The sequence below is a fragment of the Oryctolagus cuniculus genome, chromosome 10 (genome assembly GCF_051225735.1).
Source record: "Oryctolagus cuniculus isolate XC-2025 breed Fujian yellow rabbit chromosome 10, ASM5122573v1, whole genome shotgun sequence".
Classification (NCBI taxonomy): domain Eukaryota; kingdom Metazoa; phylum Chordata; class Mammalia; order Lagomorpha; family Leporidae; genus Oryctolagus; species Oryctolagus cuniculus.
In genome coordinates this window covers 10,092,901-10,116,042 of record NC_142876.1, presented here as the reverse complement: position 1 = coordinate 10,116,042, position 23,142 = coordinate 10,092,901, and the positions used below count along the sequence as shown (strand labels likewise).

Here is a 23,142-nt window from a genome sequence, read left to right as displayed (position 1 = left end):
CTCAAGGAATGTGTAATATTAATTTTTAAAAAGCAATTTGTATATATGTAAAGTTTTATAGACTATGATAGTGTTTTTAAAATGTCAAAAAACTGAACAGATTATATGTAATCATATGTTTTTTAATTCTTTCTTTTTTACCTAGAAACCTTTTATTTAAGGCATACAGACTTCATGCATTTCATAAATACAATTTTAGGGACATAGTGATTCTACCCACCCTACATACCTTTCCACCTGCACTCCCACCCTTCTTCCTCTTCCCTCTCCTATTACCATTCTTATTTTTTTACTAAGATCTATTTTCAATTAACTTTGTACACATAAGATTAACTCTATACTAAGTAAAGAGTTCAACAAATAGTATGAAAAGAAAAGTTTCTCCACAGTGGAGAAGACAAGGGCTGTTCAAAGTCATAGCATCTCAAAGTGTCAATTTCAATTCTATAGATTGCCCTTCAGGTGCTCTATCAGTTACCACAGATCATATGGTATTTGTCCTTTGGGGACTGGTTTATTTCACTAAGTATAATGTTTTCCAGTTGCATTCATTTTGTTGCAAACGACAAGATTTCATATTTTAACCATATGTAGTACTCCGTACTTTGTTTATCACATAATTTGTATATATCCCATAATTTCTTTATCCGGTTTTCAGTTGACAGACATTTGGGTTATAATGTATTATAGCACCAGAATTTTATGGTACATTTAGAATTAGAATATCAGACTTACAAGTATAATCATAAAATATTCAAAATCTCTGTAGTTCATTGGCCCTCAGGAAAAGGCACATCATGATGTGTCCTCCAAAGCTTCATAGCAATTCTCCTTTCTTATTCTCCTTTTCATCAAAAATACTATTGATGTGACTTTTTCCTGTAGCTCTTGCTCTTTATCCATAGGATTGTTAGAATGCAAGAATAATTCTTTGGGAGATACCTGAAAATATTAAAAGTATGCCTGGCTAAGAACTGCTGATGGAAGGATGAGCAATTGTTAGCCTAGGAAACAGATGTGCTTAATAGACTCAGATTTTTAAAATGTATTTGACAGTCTGGTGTGTGTTAGAAGGGAAATCATTCTTAAATCACTGACCTTATAGAGAAAAGATAAGAATTTAATTGTAAAATTTTAAGTACTGAAAATGAAACTGAAAGAATGAGTAGTTAAGGTGTTACAGCCAGAATTCTGTTCCCATGCTGCATTTAATACTTATTCTGCTTTTCTTTTGCAAGTCTGTACATACTGATTTGAAGTTACATTACAAACTCTAACTGTACTGAAATGATCATTTCTTCAAAATCTCATGGTCTATATTCTTGTGAATCCTTCTGATTACAAATAATTAGAATACCTCATTTTAACAACAGGTGATTATGATTCTTTCCATAATGGAAGATTCATGTGTGAAAATGCTGCTACAATTTTAAAATTAGTCTCAAGCTAAAAAATGAAAAATAATTTTTTAGGTTTTTTTTTTTTGACGATTATATGCTTTTACCTGGATTTTTTTAAAAATTTGACAGGTAGAGTTATAGACAGTGAGAGAGACAGAGAGAAAAGTCTTCCTTCCATTGGTTCACTCCCCAAATGGCTGCTATGGCAGGCGCTGCACTGATCCGAAGCCAGAAGCCATGTGCTTCTTCCTGGTCTCCCATGTAGGTGCAGGGACCCAAGCACTTGGGCCATCTTCCACTGCCCTCCTGGGCCACAGCAGAGAGCTGGAGTAGAAGAGGAACAACTGGGACTAGAACCCGGTGCCCATATGGGATGCCGGCGCCGCAGGTGGAAGATTAACCAAATGAGCCACAGCACCGGCCCCATCTGGCATTTTTAATGGCTTTTCTAAGAGTCTTCTTTCTTCCTGTGATCCTAACATGACCACTGATTTATAATTTGCAGTGTTCTTTTGTAGACACACAGGTATTGTGAAACTCCTTTACTTTATTTACAGCTTATGTTGAAGGCTTATCTCAACACCTTTCTGATTCGTAGGAAACAGAACATTATGATTACTAGCTAATTGTAGGAACAATTCCATAACTACTACTTACCTTTAAAAGATGTGTCATGTAAGAGCTATTCTGCACATGTCGAGATGCAGTCCTTGAGGAAACGTATCAGACAGGTGTATGGTGGAGTATCAGTGCAGTTGTGAGCTCAACACAAATTTGGAAGCCTTGTCTCTTATGGCTGTTCTCATGATTTCAATAAATGATCCCATGTAAGTGACTGAGAAGGTTCATGTAAATCGTGAATTCTGTCTTCCTTTCCCCCTGCTATCTCCCCAGACAGAACTCACCATCTCCTTGCCACTACTGTTGATCTGTTTTTACTGATGTTGTACCTAGCAGAGTGATATTTAAAAACCCTCAATTGGATCATATGACCCCTTGCTCGAAACACGTAGGACTATACTTTTATAGATACCTTCAAAGCAGTTTCTTGGAAGTCCAAGAAAATCCGGATGCACCTGACCAAACTACCAGAAGCTGGCGGTATGGATAGCCAACAGTGACACTGCTGCTTTCTCTCTTAATTTCTCTAAAAAGCAAAAAGCTGAATTTCAGTGACTAGAACCCGTTAGACGATTAATTTTTACTTGTGCATTGCTCCCACTTGTGTTTGGAGAGCAGGCGCCTCCTTCTCCTGAGACTCTTCTGTCTCCAGCTTTCTCAGTGGTCACACAGCTGGACACTGTGTATCTGACCAGAGATGGCAAAAAGGAGAGACAAGAAGGCCGCATATGGATAATGTACGTGGGCCAGGCTTGATAACAGGGTGCATTATCTCCATTTACAACTCATGGGTGAGTACTTGTTGGCATTGCAACTGTGTGTGTGTGTGTGTGTGTGTGTGTTTAAATGCTGAGAAATGTCAAGATGTGAACCCCAAAAGGAAAATAACAGGATTGTGGCCAAGCATCTATGTAGTTTCTGACTCACGAGTCAAATGTTACATAAAGTAGTAACATTATTCATGTTGTTTCTTGCTAACAGGCACATTGATTAGACAACTGCCCTCCTGTTACTGATCAGCATATTGTGAAGACCTTGGCTTATATTTAAGGGAGTGTGGGCTTCCTAACCTGAACTCTCCCAGTAAGAACTTGACTTCTATCTGTGCAGCTAGACCGGAATGCTGGGAGCTGCTTTTACATGGCACTCTTTGTGTAGATTGTGTCCTCAAAAAAGATTGCAGGTCATGTGCTTCTTCCAGATATCTCTTTCCCAAGGAAATGCGGAGAGAAAGAAGAGGGAGAGGCAGGGGTAGAACTACTTGTGCCCACTCTCGTGTTAAACTCATTGATAAGATAAACTCCCTTCTCTTTCTGGATGTGTGTGGGGGACAAGAGATGCTTGTCTCAGAGGAATAAGTGGCCATCCACAGGGGTGGATGCTTTGAGTAGAATTTTTTCTCCATTTTCCATGTACCATTGCTTTCCTGTCTGAAATGCCTTTCCCAACCCTTTGTCCTCTGCACCAGTTCTTCCTGAGCTGTGGCAATGAGGTGCTGTTTGTTTTGTCTGCAGCGGCTACCAGAGCTGCTGGTCTTGTGCCAGTGAGTCACGTCCTGCCATTCTCCTGGGTTTACACATCACTTCACGGAAGAGCAATTGTTTCTCTCTAGTGGCTTCCTTTTCTATTTTACCTCAAAACAAAGTGTGAGGTTTTACAAGGCCTTATCCAAATGTGTATTTTCATTACCCTCCCCCCACCCCCACTCATTGCCTTTCCTAGCTCAGTTTCATGAGATATCAATCACTATGCATCTTGCTACATGCAGGGATGAACAAATGTGCTTAGCAAGTTGGGGTGAACATTACATGAATGAATACATTTCTTGCTAGTTACAAATGCCAGTGTTTCAGGAGAGTGGCCGGGCTGTAGTGTGATGACAGTAGTTAAATTCCCAGACTTGTCTTTTTATTACCCTGCTGGGCCCACTGCTCTGCATCCCTGAGAATTGTAGATTATGTGGAACGTTGCAGTGAACCCTCAGCCCGGAAGCCCTATCCATCAGGAAAATGTGTTCAGCTTGTTTTTTTTTTTTTTTTGGCATGACATAAATGAGTTTATCAGGCCAGAGTGAGGCAGATTAAACATTGTTTAGAATTCTGTTAACGTAGAAGGAAAATGGAGCATATGGACACCACTTTGCTGATGTAAGTGCCGTCAAGACCTCTTTAAACAAATGTAATTAAGAGTAATATAAGCACTAAATTATGTAAGTTGGAATTAATTAAACTACTAATGGGTAATTTATAGGCATTACCAAGGTAACCCTGAGAACACTGAAATGACTGGCTTACCTCTGTGACTATTAAAGTGGTTTTGAAAGAGATTTAGGCTACTCAGAATCTACTTTGTGTCAAAAACAAAATGATAAGAAAAAGATAGGTTAAAATCAGATTTCTTAACAAGCTTTGAAGCTAAGCCATGTTGTTTTAAAATTTACAGCACGGCCGGCGCCGCGGCTCACTAGGCTAATCCTCCACCTTGCGGCGCTGGCACACTGGGTTCTAGTCCCGGTCGGGGCACCAGATTCTGTCCCGGTTGCCCCTCTTCCATGCCAGCTCTCTGCTGTGGCCCAGGAAGGCAGTGGAGGATGGCCCAAGTGCTTGGGCCCTGTACCCCATCAGTGGAGGATGGCCCAAGTGCTTGGGCCCTGCACCCCATGGGAGACCAGGAGAAGCACCTGGCTCCTGCCTTCGGATCAGTGTGGTGCGCCGGCCACAGTGCGCCAGCCGCGGCGGCCATTGGAGGGTGACCCAACGGCAAAGGAAGACCTTTCTCTCTGTCTCTCTCTCTCTCACTGTCCACTCTGCCTGTCAAAAAAAAAAAAAAAAAAAGTTACAGCACAAGACAAAGAAACCAGCTAATAAGCAGTCTATACAAATTAATAATTTGAGGGGAAAAAAAGTAAAAAACAAGAGGCAAGGTTTGGAAGTATCCCCTTTGGTGACAGTGTCCCTAACAGTGGGAAGCATTTTGTCTGTATTTTATATCCCAGCAGATGGGCTATTCCACAGTGATTCATGCTTTATGAATCTGAAGTTTGCTTTACTTTTTTCCTCTCTTAAATCCCCAAACCGGGACGTTTGGTTAAGAACATTCTGTAGTCACATTAGACTCTCTGCCTGGAGGACCAGTTTCCTTGTTGAAAGGGAAGCTGGACTTGGCACTGCCTTCTTTTCTGTTTCCTGAGTGTGTGCCCAGCTCCCCGAGCCTCTTCTCCCCAAACTGACACCAAAGTAATCGATTGTACGTACCTGAGTGAAAAATCAGATTAGAAATAGGAATGTGATTTGTCCCACTTAAAACATTTCCTATAAAAGTCTGTGAATGGTACACTTAAAAATTTTCCATTCTTTCCCTGTACTTGAAATATACTTTTTATTCTGTAGGTACCACCCCCTTCCATTATATTTCCCAGATATATATTTAAGGACAATTACTTGGAGTTAGGATCTCTCAATTTGCTAGTATTTTCAAGGGACATGCTTTTACAGAAAGAGATAAAATTGGTTCCACGAGGGGTACAGTAGCACTCACTTTATCTGCAGTTTCAGTTACAGCCAATGAAGGTCCAAGAGTGCTAAGTGGAAAATCTGAGAAATAAGTGATTCCTAAGTTGAAAATGGCACTTGTTTCTGAGTTGTGTAGTGAATCTCTGCAGGGCTTTGAACCACCACTTTGGTGGATCCAGGCTGTTGCACCGCCTGCCTGTTAGTCACTTAGATATCTCGGTTTAGAGCCACTGCAGTTGGTCATAGTGCAGTGCCTAGTGCCATGCCACTGTGCCTGTGCCATTCACCTCACATCACTTCATCACTAGGCTTCGTGTCATCTCACTTTACCACAGAAGACAGGTAAGTGCAGGACAGTAAGATATTGGGGGGGGGGAGCAAGAGCACACTTACATTGCTTTTATGTAAATATATTTTTAAATTTGTTTGTTTATCATCAGTTAATGTCAATTTCTTACTGTGCCTAATTTGTAGGTTAGTATCATAAGTATGTATTTATGGGAAAAAACAGTATGTACTCATTTAGGGGTTGTTACTATTCGTAGTTTCAGGTATCCACTGGGGAGTCTTGGTACATATCATCTATGGGTAAAATGAATTTTTATGGTTGAAAAATAGTGTTATTTTTCCTTCCTAGAATATCTGAAACAATACAATATAAGTTATAATAATTATATCAGCATATGCCATTTTAGGTTAGAAAATAGTTTATCTTGACCAATGGATGTTAACTTCAGTGTATCATAAACACTCAATTCTTGGACGAATAATATTCATTTTCAAATATACATATCTATTAACAAAAATTATGAAATTTTCAGTGAATTATTTGAGAGCATTTAAGACACCTCTTGGGATGCCCAATCCTATATCCAAGTGCCTGGGTTCAAGTCCTGGTTTGGCTTCTTATTCCAGCTTTGTCCTAATCCACACCCTGGGAGGGAGGCAGCAGATGAGGGATCAAGTAACTGAGTCCCTCTCACTCCCATGGGAGACCCAGTTTGAGTTTTGGGTTCCTGGTTTTGGCCTGGCCCAGACCCAGTTATTATGGGCATTTGGGGAATGATACAGTATATGGAAGATCTCTCTCTGTCTCTCACTGCTCTCTTTCAAATATAAGTAAATATTTTTTTGATTATGAAAATTTTCCATAGAACAGATAAAATCTAACATGTAAAATGCTTTTTATGTAGTTTGTTTGCCAATATATCCTGAAATCATGTTAATTAGATGCTAATGAGCAGGGAACAGCAATGGACATAAACCATGAACCAACAAAGATCCAAAGGGATGAGAGGGAATAATAGTAAAACACTAAGGAATTTAAAGCAAATGAACAGCCATGTCCAATAAAACAACAGCAAAAAAACCCACAAACGAAGCACCAAGTAACCCCTTCTGTGGTGAGGCCTGGGCTCCTGGAATATTAGAATACAGTCCATCCCTTGGTATCTGCCGGCATATGGATTCCAGGACTCAAATCCTTTGTCTCATTTTCTGCCTCTTCCCAGTTAATCTTTACCCCTCCCAAGACCAGATTTCTCCCTTCGGACTGCTTCTTAGTCACTGTTACCCCTGCAGCGCAGTGCTGCAATGAGGCAGGGTCAGGACTGCACTGGGGAGAGCAGGTCAAGCTGTGGAGGGTTGTGTGGAAGGAGTGGTGTAGCTGCTCGGAGGAGAGGGTGCTGTGGCCTTGGCAGAGACTCCCTGTGTCGCCAGGCCTGCTGCCTCCTAATTAGTGTCTGCGGTTTTAATGAGAGTGAAGCAACCATAAAAGGAGAAGGCTCTTTTAGCCAATATTTTTTCAGGGATCAAATGGGAGGTTTGAGGATCCTCAGATGACATTCCTGAGCAGAGGGTAGTTTTTGAAATGTATTGTAGAATGTGTAATTGTCACTTGAGGCAATTTTCCTTTGTAATACAGTTCTGAAGTTAGGATCAAAGCTGATGGAGGAGATAATTCTATATTTATATTGAAACATCTTCTAATGTGTACAAAATGAGGTGCTGATGGAATCTTATAAGGGTTCTAACATAGATGATTTTGATAAAGTTTAAAGTTTTTGAGTTCGCTGAATTATCAGTATCCATTAGATTCATCTGCGAAGCCTTTTCTTGAATACACACGTTCAGATCCCTCTTTGGAGATGTGATTTGGTTGGACTGTGGTGCTTCTCAGGAATCTATTTCCAGAAGCTCATTATTTTGGCATGTACTGCACACTGGGACCTGTTGCTCCAAGTATCACATCACAAAGTACCCCAGTACAAAGTACCATCACGAAATACTATACAAGATACCGCACCATAAAAAAAAAAGATCAAAAAGTAACATAGCACAAAGTACCATCACAAAATACCACATCACAAGGTACCACACCATAATAAATAAAAGACACAGGGTACCCTAGCCCACCACAGAGCACTGCATCACAAAGTACCATAGCACAAAATACTGTGTTACAAACTACCAGCCCACAAAGCTGGAGGGGTCACAGAGATCCCAAAGACCAGCTGTGATGCTGACTTTGATAACTTGAGCAGGTTGCTATTTATTTGATCAGCCACTATTCTGTATGTGGAGGGTGTTCGGGGGTGAGATTAACTCTTGAACTCATAGGCTGAGTGTAGCGCATGGTCCTTCTCCATGTGAGTGGCCTTCATCCAATCAGTTGAAGACTTAACAAAGAATGAAAGTCTGAACTAGGAGATACAGGAAATGTCTCCTGCCTGTCTTGCAGCCAGGACATCCATTTCTCCTGCGTAGGGATAGCAACTTGACCATCAACTGTCTTGGAACTCCAGCTTGCCCACTGCAGGTTTGGGGATCTGTTGGTCTCACAGTCTGTACGTGGAAAAAATATTTTTAGTGCACCTGTGTTTTTGTCTGACACCCATTAAATAATGTCAGGTGTGGCATTTTCATTTTGTCATATTGAGGCTCAGAAAGTTTTGGCTTCCTGAACATTTTTTGATTTGAAATTTTGAAGTAAGGATGCTCAATCTGTATATATAAATATGTGTATTTACAGGTACATGCACATACATTTATAATTTCATAATATGTAGACTCTATGTACATATATAAATGTGTATGTATGTGCAAACGTAAACATACACATGTCCATACAGATCCCATTGCCTGGCTCTGTTTCTCTGGGCAATGCTGACTAATCCACCAACCTTACTGTAGAAGTCCTAACTTGACTGACGTGTGCTTACTGCAAGTGCCGTCTTCTACACTCAACTTTTCTTTTATAAATTTTATCATGGGCACCAAAAGAACTACATGTGTTCCTACTTAGTGACTTCAAGTTTGAGATTAAATGTGTACTCTAATTTACTCTTCATTTTGATCATAGGATTATTTAAATGCAATTTTGTATATATTGTAGAAAAAGACTGTTGATGAAAAGATACTTTATTAAGGGAGACATACACACACACACACACACGTGTAAAAAGAAAACTAACCAGTTTTAACTGCACAGAAGAGAAAGTGTGCATTCTTCCTCTGCAGAGGTGGATTTCTGGGGAAGCTAAAGAAGTTTCAGGTTCTGAGCACCAGAGATCCCCTGCTGAAGACCCCTCCCACGACTTGACAGAGGCCCTAGCAGACTGTCAATGCAGTCCATGCCTTTGTGCGGTTTTCAGAAGGAAGGAAGTTGAGACATACTTGTTCCCATTTCTCGAATAGCCTGTTCCCTGGTGCATGTGGAGTGGCTGTGGAATTACTTGGCGTCTTGCTAGGTTGAGATAGCATTGAGGGTATGCTTAGTTTGTAGCCTACAGTGGAACATATGTTTGGATTTGTATCTCGTGTACACATAGTCAATACAGAGAGTGTCACCTCCCAGAAACATAATTCATGATGCACTGTACTTTCACACGGAAAGACATAAAATATAACATTTTGGTTGCCTATATTCTTGGGTTACAAGCTTCAAACTGAGTATTCTGAATAGGGCTGTGTGTTATGTTGTGAGTTTATGTATACCAATTTCATTAAGAATGATCAGCTATTCTAGAAGAATAAACCTTCTCTGTAAAAATATTACTAAGTCACTGATGTTTGATCAGAGTATGTACAGTTAAAATTCTGGAAAAGCATTCATAATTACTAGAGATTTCATTATTTTTCTGGTTTTGTGACTTGTATTTGTCAGATATTCAAAAATTGTGAATTATTGTTGTTCTTCATTCTACTGTTTACTTTCATTCCCAAATTATTTGTCGCAAGGTTATCAAAGGCTCCAGATCCATTAAAACCTGACTGCGGGGGCTTCTCTTCCTTTCACTTCCACGAACCCGCTAGGTGGCGCTGTTTCATGGCGAGGTTTCCCTGAGCAAGCACAGGTCCCGTGAGCGTGCAAGCCAGTCTGGGTGCCTGGGAAGTGTGCTCACAGGTACAGTTTATTCCTGCTTGTCTCTTTAAGAAAAATCACTTTGCGGGCAGACATCAGCACTTTATCATCCTTGTGGGCCACCCGGCATCTTCCGGGTCTGTTAGGGAAAGGCGATTAACGGACTGGAGGGTACCTCAGAATATTCCAGGAAAAACAGAATTACAAATTAACTTCTTTGGTGCAACAAAATTTGAAACCCATGAAAATTCGCTCCATAGTGTGCATTTGCAATGGCTGTTTTGAAGATGACTCTCTCTGCAAGGATTATAAATTTTTTGCACCCAAATAAACTTTTTTTCATTTATTCCTTGAGAACTTTGAAGGCCCCTCCTTGCAGGTGGGCTTGATGTGGCTGGGCAATGGTAGGACCAGGCTAGGAAAGTTGCTGAGCACGAGGTTAGCTTACTTTTTTTTTTTTTTTTTTTTTTTTGACAGGCAGAGTGGACAGTGAGAGAGAGAGAGAAAGGTCTTCCTTTGCCGTTGGTTCACCCTCCAATGGCCGCCGTAGCCGGCATGCTGCGGCCAGCGCATCGCGATGATCCGAAGCCAGGAACCAGGTGCTTATCCTGGTCTCCCATGGGGTGCAGGGCCCAAGCACTTGGGCCATCCTCCACTGCACTCCCGGGCCACAGCAGAGAGCTGGCCTGGAAGAGGGGCAACCGGGACAGAATTTGGCGCCCCGACCAGGACTAGAACCCGGTGTGCGGGCGCCGCAAGGCGGAGGATTAGCCTATTGAGCCACAGCGCCAGCCTTAGCTTACTTCTGATATATCTACCATTGTTTGACTTTTTTTCCCCCACTATGTAGGTAGGTGACTTTTGCTGATTCTAGATGTCTGCATTGTTTGCACAAAGTCCCCAAAAAGGAAAAGTGTTTTGTCAGCTATCTGATTGTTGGAAAGATCTGCACAGGTCAGACTCCATCTCCATGTGTTAAAGCAGAGGCAGGAGACACATGAATTAACACATTTAATCACCAGAGTAATGGAAACTCATAGAAGGAGTATTTCCAAGAGCAGCTTCTTTACGTGCGAAGTCAGCAGCATCACATGCAGGCGTTCAATTGCTGCTTAAACATCGACAGAGACCGACCAGTCGGAACCCCGCCACCACGAAGCCCCATTCTCAATGTTGAATTTGTCACCAGATGGGGGAATTGCACATATTAAGAGGTGAAGGCTAATGTGTGCTTGAGAAGTTTCCATTAAGAAGGCTGCACCCAGTGGCTCTTAAGATTTAAAATCAAAAGCCATAACCTGTAATCCTTTTGGGGAAAACAATGTTTACTATTTACAGAATCTGGGGAATTTATTGAAATTAACATACCATTCACTGTGATCAACTTGAGCACTTTGGCATCAGCCCCCCAAGAAAAGCTGTAGTCACAGGCAGTCATTGCCCCGTCCCGCCAACCCCAGAGCCAGGTGCTTCTCCTGGTCTCCCATGGGGTGCAGGGCCCAAGGACTTGGGCCATCCTCCACTGCACTCCCGGGCCATAGCAGAGAGCTGGCCTGGAAGAGGGGCAACTGGGACATGTTGCCCCTAACTGTCCTGTATTTGCCTCGTTAGGATTTTTCATCTGAGTGGAACTTTGTGACTGACTTCTCTCAAATAGACTTTCAGACAGAGTTCCTGTGATCGATTGTCCTACTACTTTTTTTTTGGGGGGGGGCATCGCTCCATAAGGAATATAAGCATTATGCTGGTTTATTTTTTAAATGAAAATCTCATTGAGAAAAAACAAAGTAGGAAGTGTAATATTCTCATGAAAAGGTATACTAACATTCAGGTGTCTCAGGCAAAAAATAAAACTTTAAAAATAGTTATGTTACATGAGACCTTTGGTTTTCACAGAAGAGACCTCTATCTTATGCATGATAGAGGAGGATGGAGTCAGACAACAAATGAAATGTTTGAATTTACTCCAGAGCTGAGATGGAAACTATTCTCTCATTGTGACCACAAAGGCACTAATGTCTTACTTAATGAAGTTAAATCCCATGCTTTAGATTTAATAAAATACACTCAAATATGATTATTTGAGTTTTTCCAGTTTTATACTAAAGCAATTATGTGCAGCTTCAGGCAATATTAAGTAATGCTAATCTTTTAAAAATTATGCTCATCTACAAGCAAAACAATCTAAAACATGTTTTCCTCCTAATAACTGAAATTCTGGAAGTTTAACTTCTTTGTGAGATGAAGGGCTCGTGGCTGTAAAGAGAGGGGGAAAAGAAACATACAGGATATTATCCCGTGAAGTTTAACAAAGTTAATAAGTCATAAGTAGGATCAATTTCAAAGGTATGTCTTGAAAAAGCATTTACGTGGTATTTCCTAAAATCACAATAATGATTTTTATAGCAGTAATTTAAAAATATTTACTGTGGATGAAAACAGAATATTTGCATGGAATATAGACACATGCATATCTTCGAATTCATCTTCGTCTTTCAATCCTACGTACTTTGAACATTTGAAGAAGAGTATGTTGAAGTATGTTAAAGCATTGTTCTTATTGTTGTTGTTTGAGAAATTCAGGAACTTACATCCCCTGTTTCTAGGTAGAAGGTTGAAAAGTTTCCCATTGCATCAAGAGCATGTTTCCCAGTATTTTCTATGGACATAGTAGCACTTCTTCAGCCTCTAAAAGCTCTTTTCAAAAATGAGCCAGAAATTAGAGAAAAACTAGCTCATCACTGTGTGTAAGGTGCAGACTTTCATATTTTCTTTAAGAAAGGAATTGTTTTTGTTTCTCCATCTTCTGCATAAAAACGTTGCACAAGTATCACTATACAGTGATAACTTTTTAAATAAGCAGTTGTTTTCTGTAACTCATTTTAAGGTTTGCTGAATGCTATCATGCTAATCTCCCTGCAGATAATCTAAACTTTTCTGGTTTCAATTTATCAATTTAGGAGTCTCTTCTCCCTTCTCCTGAGGAAGGTGCCTCACTCTGGAGACCCACACACTGCCATACACTTAGACCCAATCACTTGCTTTTTCTTGTGATATCTGTGCAACCACTGGCCCGTTTCCTGTCACTGTGGTTGAGTTTGCAGTTTCCAGAATTGTATGTGGTTGCAGGCATGCAGATAGAACTGCTCTTGTCTGCCAGCTTTTCCTTCGTGAAGTATTTAGAGACTCATCCTCGATGTGCAAACTGATGTGTCCTCTGCTGTGAAGATCTTGCTTTTGATCTCTGGTTTTAAGTCACTTGATATGGGGTTATTCTGGAATGACCTTAGTCATATTTTTTGTGCTTGATTTTGTTGCAGTTCTTAAGTCTGTAGGTTTATGCGTTTTTTAAAATTAGGAAAATTCCTGCAAATATTTATCCTCCCTTCTCTGTCAGAAGTTCCAATTACAGGCGTCACAGCCAATGCATGGTTGTCCCGCTATTTTCTTGTTGGCACACCTGGAAGTGTCCCTGGCATGGGCCACAGGAGAATTACTGCAAGATGTTGAGGAGGAGGTTTGGTCAATGGGATGCACCAGTGTCCCCAAGGTAGCCACGAGTGTTCAAACATTACTCACTGTGATTCCACTGAGGGTGGGATCTCCTTCAGTGTTCACATTTCAAGGGGATAGTTTCCAGGTCTTTGCAATTCATTCCTGGGTTACACAACTGGCAAGAGGCAGGGGAAAGTTTCACCCTTTCAAAGTGCAGAGAAAGAATTTATATTGGCAAGGGTTTTTGTTTGGTTTTAATTAAACACTCTGAAGGGAAAAGGAAGAAGGAGGCTTGGGTGAAATTTCCTCAAGCTAAGGGGAAGATTAAAGCCTCTTGGTTACTACTAATTCTATCATCTGCTTTTCTGGGCTAGTTTAGTTTTTTTTTTCCCTTATTGCAAACTGTATTTTTCTGTTTGTCCACATGACATGTACTTAAAATTATTTTTCACTTCAGAGTGTATGTGTCACAATGGTCAGGGTCAGGGCTGAAGCCAAAAGTAGGGAACTCAATTGGAATCCCCCAGGAGGGTGGCAGGCACCTGAGCCATCACTGCTGTCTCCTCTGGTTACTAGGAAACATACCTTTTGTGTCTTGGAGCTTTTAAGGTGAGACCAGATCAGCATTTGATCTAGGGCTGTTTTCCTTCCGAGTACTGAGAAAAACCCTTTGAAGTACTTTACCTGGCAGTCGGAATTATGAGGTCTTCTGCCTGGCTGTTGGGAATAAGGATGATTGTTATTGGCCTCGTGAAATCCCTCAGTTGTTTCTTTTAACCCTTTTGGGTGCTGGTTTCCTTGCAAGAATGCACTGGTCACCCCTCTGCTGAACAGGCTACAGCCCTCCAAGGTCGGCCCCTGGTGCTGCTCTTCCTTGCAGACTCCTGCCTCAGTGGGCTTGGGCTCCCAGCTGCATCCTTGGAGAAGCCGCCAGCTCTTCCATGCCTCAGCCTCCCAGCCCCCCACCCACCAAGCTTACTCTGTAGATGGAAAATTCTCTCAGAGGCAAGTTGTGCCGCACGTGTCTATTTTTGTTTTCTTCCCATCCCTCTAAGATTGCCTGCTATTCAGTTATCTTTACAATTGCTTCCTATGTTTTGTTCATTTTAGTTATTTCCATTTGCAGATTGGGCCTCTGTTCATTTTGGGCAGTAATTGGGATTATTTTGATTATATTTTAGAAGCATTTATGCCCATATGATTTCTTTTTAAATATTACTTTTGTTTTTTGAAAGATCCATTTATTTACTTGAAATTCTGAGTTAGAGGGAGAGAGGGTGAGAGAAAGAGAGAGAGAATGAATCGATCTTCCATCTGCTGGTTCACACCCCAAGTAGCTGCAATGGCTGAGGTTGGACCAGGCTGAAGTCAGGAGCCTGGAATGCCATCTGGATCTCCCACATGGCTTATAGGGTCCCATGTACTTGGGGCATCTTCTGGACTTTCCTAGGCACATTAGCAAGGAGCTAGATCAGACATGCAACAGCTGGGACTTGAACCTGTGCTCATTTGAGATGCTGGCATCATAGGCAGCAGCTTAACCTGCTGCACTACCACACCTGCCCCTAAATATTCCTTTTTATAAATATAAGAATTTTTTTTAAGATTTATTTTATTTATTTGAAAGAGTTAGAAAGAGAGGTAGAGACAGAGAGAGAGGTCTTCCATTCGCTGGTTCACTGCCCCAATGGCCGCAATGGCCAGAGCTGCTGCTTCCAGGTCTCCCATGTGGGTGCAGGGGCCCAAGGACTTGGGCCATCTTCTACTGCTTTCCCAGGCCATAGCAGAGAGCTGGATCGGAAAAGGAGCAGCTGGGACTAGAACTGGTGCCCATATGGGATGCTGGCACTTCAGGCCAGGGCTTTAACCTGCTGCGCCACAGCATCAGTCCCAGTATAAGAATGTTTTACAAATAATGTTTTATAAGTGCCTTATACAAATGTTTTATATATGTCTTAGTAAGTTATAACTTCTTTTGAAATTGATATATTTTAAGATTTTTGAATTGAAAATAAAATTTGTTGAGCATGTTTGTAAGACATTTTATTTTTGGTTAAAGATTTATTTATTTGAAAGTTGGAGTTGGAGAGACAGATCTTCCATTCACTTGTTCATTCCCCAAATGGATGCAACAACCTGAGCTAGACCAACCTGGAGCTTCTTCTGGGTCTACCATGTGGGTACAGGGGCCCCAGAACTCGGGCCATCTTCCACTGCTTTCCCAGGTGCATTAGCAAAGAGCTGGATCACAAGTGGAGCGCTTTGACTGAAACCAGCCCTATATAGGATGCCAGCATCACAGGAAACAGCTTAATCCACTGAGCCACAATTCTGGCCCCCATGACATTGTGTTTTTAATATAGTTTCTAAGCTCTTAATCATTTTCCCTATGACTACTTTATTTTAAAAGATATAGTTTTAATCTCTTTCATAAAATATTAGAAAGTTCCCTGGGATAGAATAAAGCTTCTTCCCTTCTTTTATGGAAATTAAAGTAGCTGGTGTCCAAGAAACTCTGCCCGGTCCAAGTGCAGGGAGCAGCTGCCCCCAGACCACATCAAGGGCTTGGGTGCCTTGATTCTTTCCCAGCATTCTGGGACTACTCTGCTGCACTTCTTTTATTCAAATGTTGGACATGTTGTTTGGAGCTGGCCTAAGAAATAAAATATATTCCTGATAATATAGTATCTGAAGTTATTAGACATGAAAAACTCAAATACAGGAGGAAAGAGGCATATTTCCAGGTTAAAAGTGAAATAAAGAAAAATCATGGATTCTAAATGATGTTTATCAATCTTACAAAACAGTCTTGCTACTAATCAAACCAGTTTGTATAATCACCCCTCTCTGTGTTGTATGAGCTTAGATAGAAAATCACATGTGGAATGTTACCTACTATATTCGCTTATTAGAAATTATATTTTGTCTGGAATGTATGCTAGTTAAATTCTTGACAAAATTAAATTTCTTAGAGCACCATTTTTGACAAGTCCTGATGAATCCTGTATTGACCATGTAAGATCCTTTAAAACTTTGTGCAGAAATCTGTTAACAATTTGAGGGGCTCACATGTACCTGTCCCTGACTTTTGAGTGACTCTATGGACAAAATCAATTATCAGCTAAAATAACATAACCTTGAACTATTGAAACATGTTCCGAACCATTACTTTGTAACATTTGAAAGAGTCAAGTAGTATTACAAAATGGCGGTATTTACTCAAAAGGACTTCTGAATATGTGCCAGTGAAGACAAAAGGGGTATATTGGCTTCATATTTTTACTTTTTTTAATATAAAAGTTTCTGCATATCTTTCCTCCATTTTTTCCCTTATGATTTATTTGTTAAAGAAACCAAGTTGATTATCCTGTAGTTATAGTTTGTATTTTACAGGCTGCACCCCATGGTATGGGTCTCTGTGCTTCCTGTGAAGTGGCAGGTGTACCAGTGGTCAGGAGTTTGGCTTCATTCCTTTTCAAGACTGTCCTTGAGATGTCAGTGTGCTTTTCCCAATGGAAACACATGATAAATGGCTGCCTCTCTGGTTATTGGCAGATTGATAATCATTGCCCAGAACCATAGATTAATTAGGAGTTATAAAATTCTGATACTGTAATTCAATTATTTCTGCCCAAGTTATTAGTTGGAATGCTTAAATATAGAGAATTTCCATCATATCATGTTTTGTTCACTTAAATTGTCAGTATACACGATGGATTTGTCCCTTTCTTTACCAATTAACAGAATAAATCACCATTTCCAGAGTTAATCAAATTTGATATTGTTTTCTTCTACAGAATCATTATGAATACATAGATGTAAGCTTATTAGGTATGTTTCTTTTTTTTTTTTTTTAAGATTTTTTTTTTGAAAGAATTACAGAGAGAGGTAGAGACAGAGAGGTTTTCCATCTGCTGGTTCACTCCCCAGATGGCTGCAACGGCCAGAGCTGCGCTGATCTGAAGCCAGGAGCCAGGAGCTTCCTCCTGGTCTCCCACATGGGTGCAGGGGCCCAAGGGCTTGGGCCATCTTCTACTGCTGTTCCAGGCCATCACAGAGAGCTGGTTCGGAAGAGGAGCAGCTGGGGCTAAAAAGGCCGCCCATATGGGATATGGGCACTTCAGGCCAAGGCTTTAACCCGCTGTGCCACAGTGCCGGCCCTGGTATGTTTCAAACTATTGTAGCTGTTATCCCTAGTAACACTGATCATTAGCAGAAACATCTTTATGTTATCTAGTGAGTACAACTGATTCAGTCCTAGCAATGAGTTAGTGCCCTTACTGTATGAAATGACAAAATATACCAGAATTATCCTGTACAGGCCTGAAATAAATCATTTCCTCAGAGTCCAGGATTCTTTAGTGGAAAATGCAGTATGTGCATAGCCATGTGCATGGTTACTAGAGCAGTCATTACTTCTGGGCCATTTCAGTAGGAAGAACTGGGAAACCACAAACACGTCGAATCCTCTGTGCCGCCCCTGTTAGTTTCCTACATAGTTCCTGATCTTTCCTCTTCACTGCACTTGAATTAACATTTATTTCTCTCCACCTTTCTGGAGGCACCATCTTTTGCATTCATTTGCTTTTGTGCTCCTTCTAGTTTATTCTGAAATTATTTTCCTTTTTGGTCTAATTTTAATTGTAAAAGATTCAGCCAAAATACAAAGAAGAAAATAAAGGTCACCCAGAGTGAACCACTCGAACATTTTCATGGGCATTTGGCTCAGTTAATGTACTTATATTGAGACCTACTGTTATCTGCTTTTTCATTTTCGTGAACATAAAACCTCTCATGTATTGAAATGATTTCTTTTATTTCTAATCCTTTCCTGAGTACTATTACATCTTTATAAAACTGAATTTGTTATTCTCATGTTACTTATTATTTTACTAATTTTGTTTGGATCATATTGGAAAACTTTTTACTTTTGTGTATATATATTTTTAGCAGATTTCCTTGTCATTTATCCTTTTGTCCTTACAGTAACACTATATATATGATGCAACTTGTTATCCTTTCCTGTTGCTCATTATTATATAAATTTAAGTTTTTAAAAATTTTTTAGATTTTTATTTATTTATTTGAAAGATAGAGTTACAAGGGAGGGACAGAGAGAAAGGTTACTCCCCAAATGGCTGCAACAACCAGAGCTGGGCCAGTCTGAAGCTAGGAGCCAGGAGCTTCTTCTGGTCTCCCACGCAGGTGCAGGGGCCAAAGCACTTGGGCCATCTTATGCTGCTTTCCCAGGCCATAAGCAGAGAACTGGATCAGAAGAAGAGCATCTGGGACTCAAACTGGCACCCATATGGCAGAGGCTTAGCATCAGCCCCTTGTAAGTTATTTTTAAGACAAGGAGACAGAGTTGCGAGGCAAATGATGAGGGCTGGGCACAGCAGAAACTGGGAGTCAGGAATTCAATCCAGGTATCCCATATGGATAGTAGAGTCTCACCTACTTGAGCCATTGTCTGATGCCTCCCAGGGAACACATAAGGAGGAGGCTGAAATTGGGAATGGACGTGGACTTGAAACCAGGTACTCTGAGTGGGGATGCAGGCATCCCAACAGGTGAGTTAACCACTACAGCAATCACCTACCCTGATAATTAAATGTTTATGCTTATGTGATAAAGGAGTGATGGTGAAACATTTTATGGATCCACTGTACTAGAGCTTACTATTTTTATTATTTGTATAAATCGTGCAAAATATGACCTTGTTCTTTCCAAGAAGTCGTGACTCTGCCCCATACTCCACTTTAATCTGGATCATTTCTCTTCTCTGCTTTTACTGCCACTGTTCCTCTCAAGTGGATTATATGCTCAACATTTTTCTTTCAGTGTAAGATGTGTCTCTGAAGGAAGATTTGGTTGTTTTGTGTTTGTTTTAAAGAGTAGATAGGATTCAAACTTGTAGTTCCTCAGACTTTCCTATTGATCTCTTACATGCAGTCCACAGACCACAAGGTGTAAACTGAGTGCCATCTACTGTTTTCACATTGGCCTGATTCCATTGCTAGAGAATGTCTTGACAGTTTTAGTTCTCACGCTCACACTTCCTATTCCTTCCCTTTAATTTTATCAAACAGATGCTGACACCTTTTATTCTGAAATGTTCGTGGGTTTTCTTAACCCATTTGTATCTTAGGGATCATGGGGGAAATTTTGTCTCTTAATTTTGTTGCAGGCTTCCACAGGTTTTTGTTTTTTTTTGTTAACCTCATCATTCTTTGTGTTTTCAAGGAGAGAGCTGCAGACTTTAAAATAATTGCTATCATCACAGGCCTGCCACCTCAGAATAGTCATGGCTTTCAATTCCATATTCCTCACTTCCACATTTGGTCTTTCATAAATGAATCTGCATAGGGGGGTAATTTGCAAACAAATTCTCCTTTTGATGTTCTCTTCCATCCACCTTTCAAGTGTAGGGCATACTCATATCCTATTTCCTGTGTTACTTTGGAACACTGTTCCTGAGTGCAAAAGCCTGGGAATGCCTAACAAAAAGATGTACTGAAATATTGGTGCTGGAAAGCAAATTAATGGTTTGCGAAATTTTGATCTAACAGGAAGTTTCTTATTTCCCTCTTCAAAAAAGTATTGGAATGAGAACTACTATGTTTGTCAAATCACAAATAATAGAAGATAAATTTTGATATTAAATAAAATTGGGTTTCTGTATATTTAGAGAGATATTAAGAAATGATTCAATGACTTTGCTATAATAAAGCATCTTTAACAGGTGTGATCAATTTTCTCAGTGCCTACATTGACAAAAGAATAAATGAAACTGATGATGACTCTTATCCTATTGATAAGTAATTTCATCCATGGATACACAGATTAACTGGAGAAAAATTTATCCACCTACCTCATTAAGAGAGGCAATTTCAGCAAATGAGTAGTTTATATTTAATACTTATTAAAATGGGTACTATTTTGTCTTAAACAACCATGAACTCATAATAAGATAATTCAATCCAAAAGAAGTCTTTAAAACACTTATAGCCATAATAGATACATATTTATGTTCTCAATTTTATTTATTATAGAATAAAAATACTAAAAATTTTACATTTCCATATGATGATCTGGAGGTGATAGAACAGAAATAAAATTAATAATACACATTTTTAAATTGATCATTATAAGTATGAAATGCCCCTGGTTTTTGGATATAATTATTTTAAGTATTATAAAATTATTTTATCCAAAATGTCAATATTTGAAATTTCCTGAAAATTTTAGTTTTGAATCTGCTTAAATGTATTATTTTAAGACAAGCTATAAAAGTATAAACATCAGCAAGATAACAAAAGATCTTAAAGAACTCTAAGATGAGCTGTATTTTGTTTTTATTTTTACCTGAAGGATTAAATCAGTTTCTGTTAAACATCCATTTGTGTGTCCTACCATTCTTTATGATTAAAGAGATAACATTAATTAAAATTTACTTGAAGAATTTTAGTGAAATTTTTTGGATTCCTCTAGAACATAAAATTGTAGAAACACTTTTCTGCATTTACGGTTAAACTATTTGGAACCCTTTTCTGTTGGGTACTCCTGGGTCCCCTGCATTGGAGTAGCTTTCTCTGTGGGCACATCTCCTGATATTTCTCACTTTTTAGAAGAAATGATACTGCTACCAGAGGCTGGCTAACTTCTAAATACATAGTCTTGTACCTGTAAATAATCAGTATTCAATATTTTTCCCAAGAACAGATTAGCAATGTGTGTATCAATATGTTGAAGTGCATTGACTAGGGTCAGTTTTGAGTCTGTCATTGTCATCTAGGGACAGATAATCATGTATCATTAACTTGGTATGAGGAGAGAAGTGGACAGTGGAGAAATTTGCAGGTGAAAGAAATAATGGTGAGTAATGCTTTGGATTCTGGGAAATGCAGGGTAGGTGAGAGGTTACACATTTCTGGTCTTATCAATTAGGTGGCTGTTCACCAAGAATACCCATCAGCATGAAGAAAAACTTTCGAGCAAGAAACAATGAATTTAGTTCTGGTTATGCTGAGTTTGGGATAGAAATATTTGATATGATTTTTGATCTATGAATATAGAGAACAACCATGAACAATGAGCAAAGAGGATGGGGTTTTGGTTGAAACAAAAAGGGCCATCAGAGAGGGGCAATCCGCACAAAAAAGAAGGAAGAGGGAAGGGAACAGGAAATCGTTCTTTGCATAAGCCTGAGGAAGAGTGTTTGAACAAAGGCATAGTCATCCACGGCAGATTCTGCCAAGGATTTGCATAAAGGGAGGGCTGAATATTGTACGTGAAACTCTGGGGGAATGTTGGTAGCCCAAGCCAGTGCAAGACTGAATGAGAAAGGTGAACTCAGCAGCTCCTTCAAGGAACTTGATATTAAGAACAAAAAAGGCTGCAGTGGTATCTGCCAGGCTGGAACGACAGGATCTTCTCTCCATAATCTCTTTTTTATTTTTTCTATTTTTGACAGGCAGAGTGGACAGTGAGAGAGAGAGACAGAGAGAAAGGTCTTCCTTTTTGCCGTTGGTTCACCCTCCAATGGCCCCCGTAGCCAGCACGCTATGGCCGGCACATCGTGCTGATCCGAGGCCGGAGCCAGGTGCTTCTCCTGGTCTCCCATGGGGTGCAGGGCCCAAGCACTTGGACCATCCTCCACTGCCTTCCCGGGCCACAGCAGAGAGCTGGCCTGGAAGAGGGGCAACCGGGACAGAATCCGGCGCCCCGACCGGGACTAGAACCCGGTGTGCCGGCGCAGCAAGGCAGAGGATTAGCCTGTTGAGCCACGGCGCCGGCCTCCATAGTCTCTCACACTGCTTCATCCTCAACCTAAATGGAAAGTACAGAGCAATTCAAAGTTGACAGTGGAGAAACCTGAGAACTTGAAGATGCAGCAAAAAAAAAAAAAAAAAAAATTTACAGTGAGTTTGCCAAGTAACCAAAGGTAGAAAATCCTGCCTGCAAGTAGGATGATTAGCCTTTGATGGCCAGAAATATATTTATTTACCAAGATGGAAGATTAGTGTAGATACATGCAAATGTGTAGCTTTTTTTTACAGGAAGTTAGAAGTCTGTACTTTGTGTATCTTTTATTTCTCTGCTTAGGAAGGTGCAAGATCATTTGTGGAGAGTTATGGAATAAATAATGGGCTTAATCGCAAGGGGAGATTGAATTAAACTGCATGGTTTACTGACAAACATTTGACACACCATTTAAAAAAAGACTACAACTTTGGAATCTGTACTAACTCTAATCCTTTTAGGTGATTTTTGAGGAATGAAACATGAAATAAAATTAAAATAGCAGGATGTGTTAAATTATGTGCCGTTTGAGGTGAATTTTTCTATTCTATAACATCTGAATAACTAAACACATTTATATGTAGATAATATATGTTTCTTAGAAATTATCTTCCGATTTCTCTATCCCTTGATTATCTTAATGTAGTATACTTTTTTTTCATAGACTGTTGCTAGGTTTCCTGATACAGGTTTTGGCAGATATTTATATTTCTAAAGTCACATATGGCAAGTTGCGTGGTCTAACTTTTCCTAAATATTGCGATTTAAAAGAAAGATTTTTAAAGTAATTTTGAAATTTGGTTATCCTCTAGTCTCAGGGAAGAAAAGCCCTTAAAAGCGAATGCATTGAAGAAGTATTAAACAGAAGATGTGAACTTGAAAAATTCTTTCTGATGGTGACTCACTCTATCAGTTTCCTCCTACTCCTGTTTCTTTCACTTTAATGTGA

At 39.9% G+C, this 23,142-nt stretch overlaps 1 protein-coding gene across 7 annotated transcripts in view; it reads left to right on the top strand.

Moving 5' to 3' along the window:
* CCDC102B (coiled-coil domain containing 102B) overlaps positions 1–23,142 on the top strand; it is a 367,196-nt gene that overhangs the window by 79,743 nt on the left and 264,311 nt on the right. The window contains exon 7 of one of the 7 annotated variants that reach the window (XM_089304989.1): positions 1,666–7,533. The exons of the other annotated variants lie outside the window; for them this stretch is intronic. Coding sequence (XP_089161115.1) covers positions 1,666–1,800 — 135 coding nt within the window. The 3' untranslated portion in view covers positions 1,801–7,533. Of the gene's footprint in view, positions 1–1,665; positions 7,534–23,142 lie in introns of those variants that run through there. 7 annotated transcript variants of the gene reach the window in all.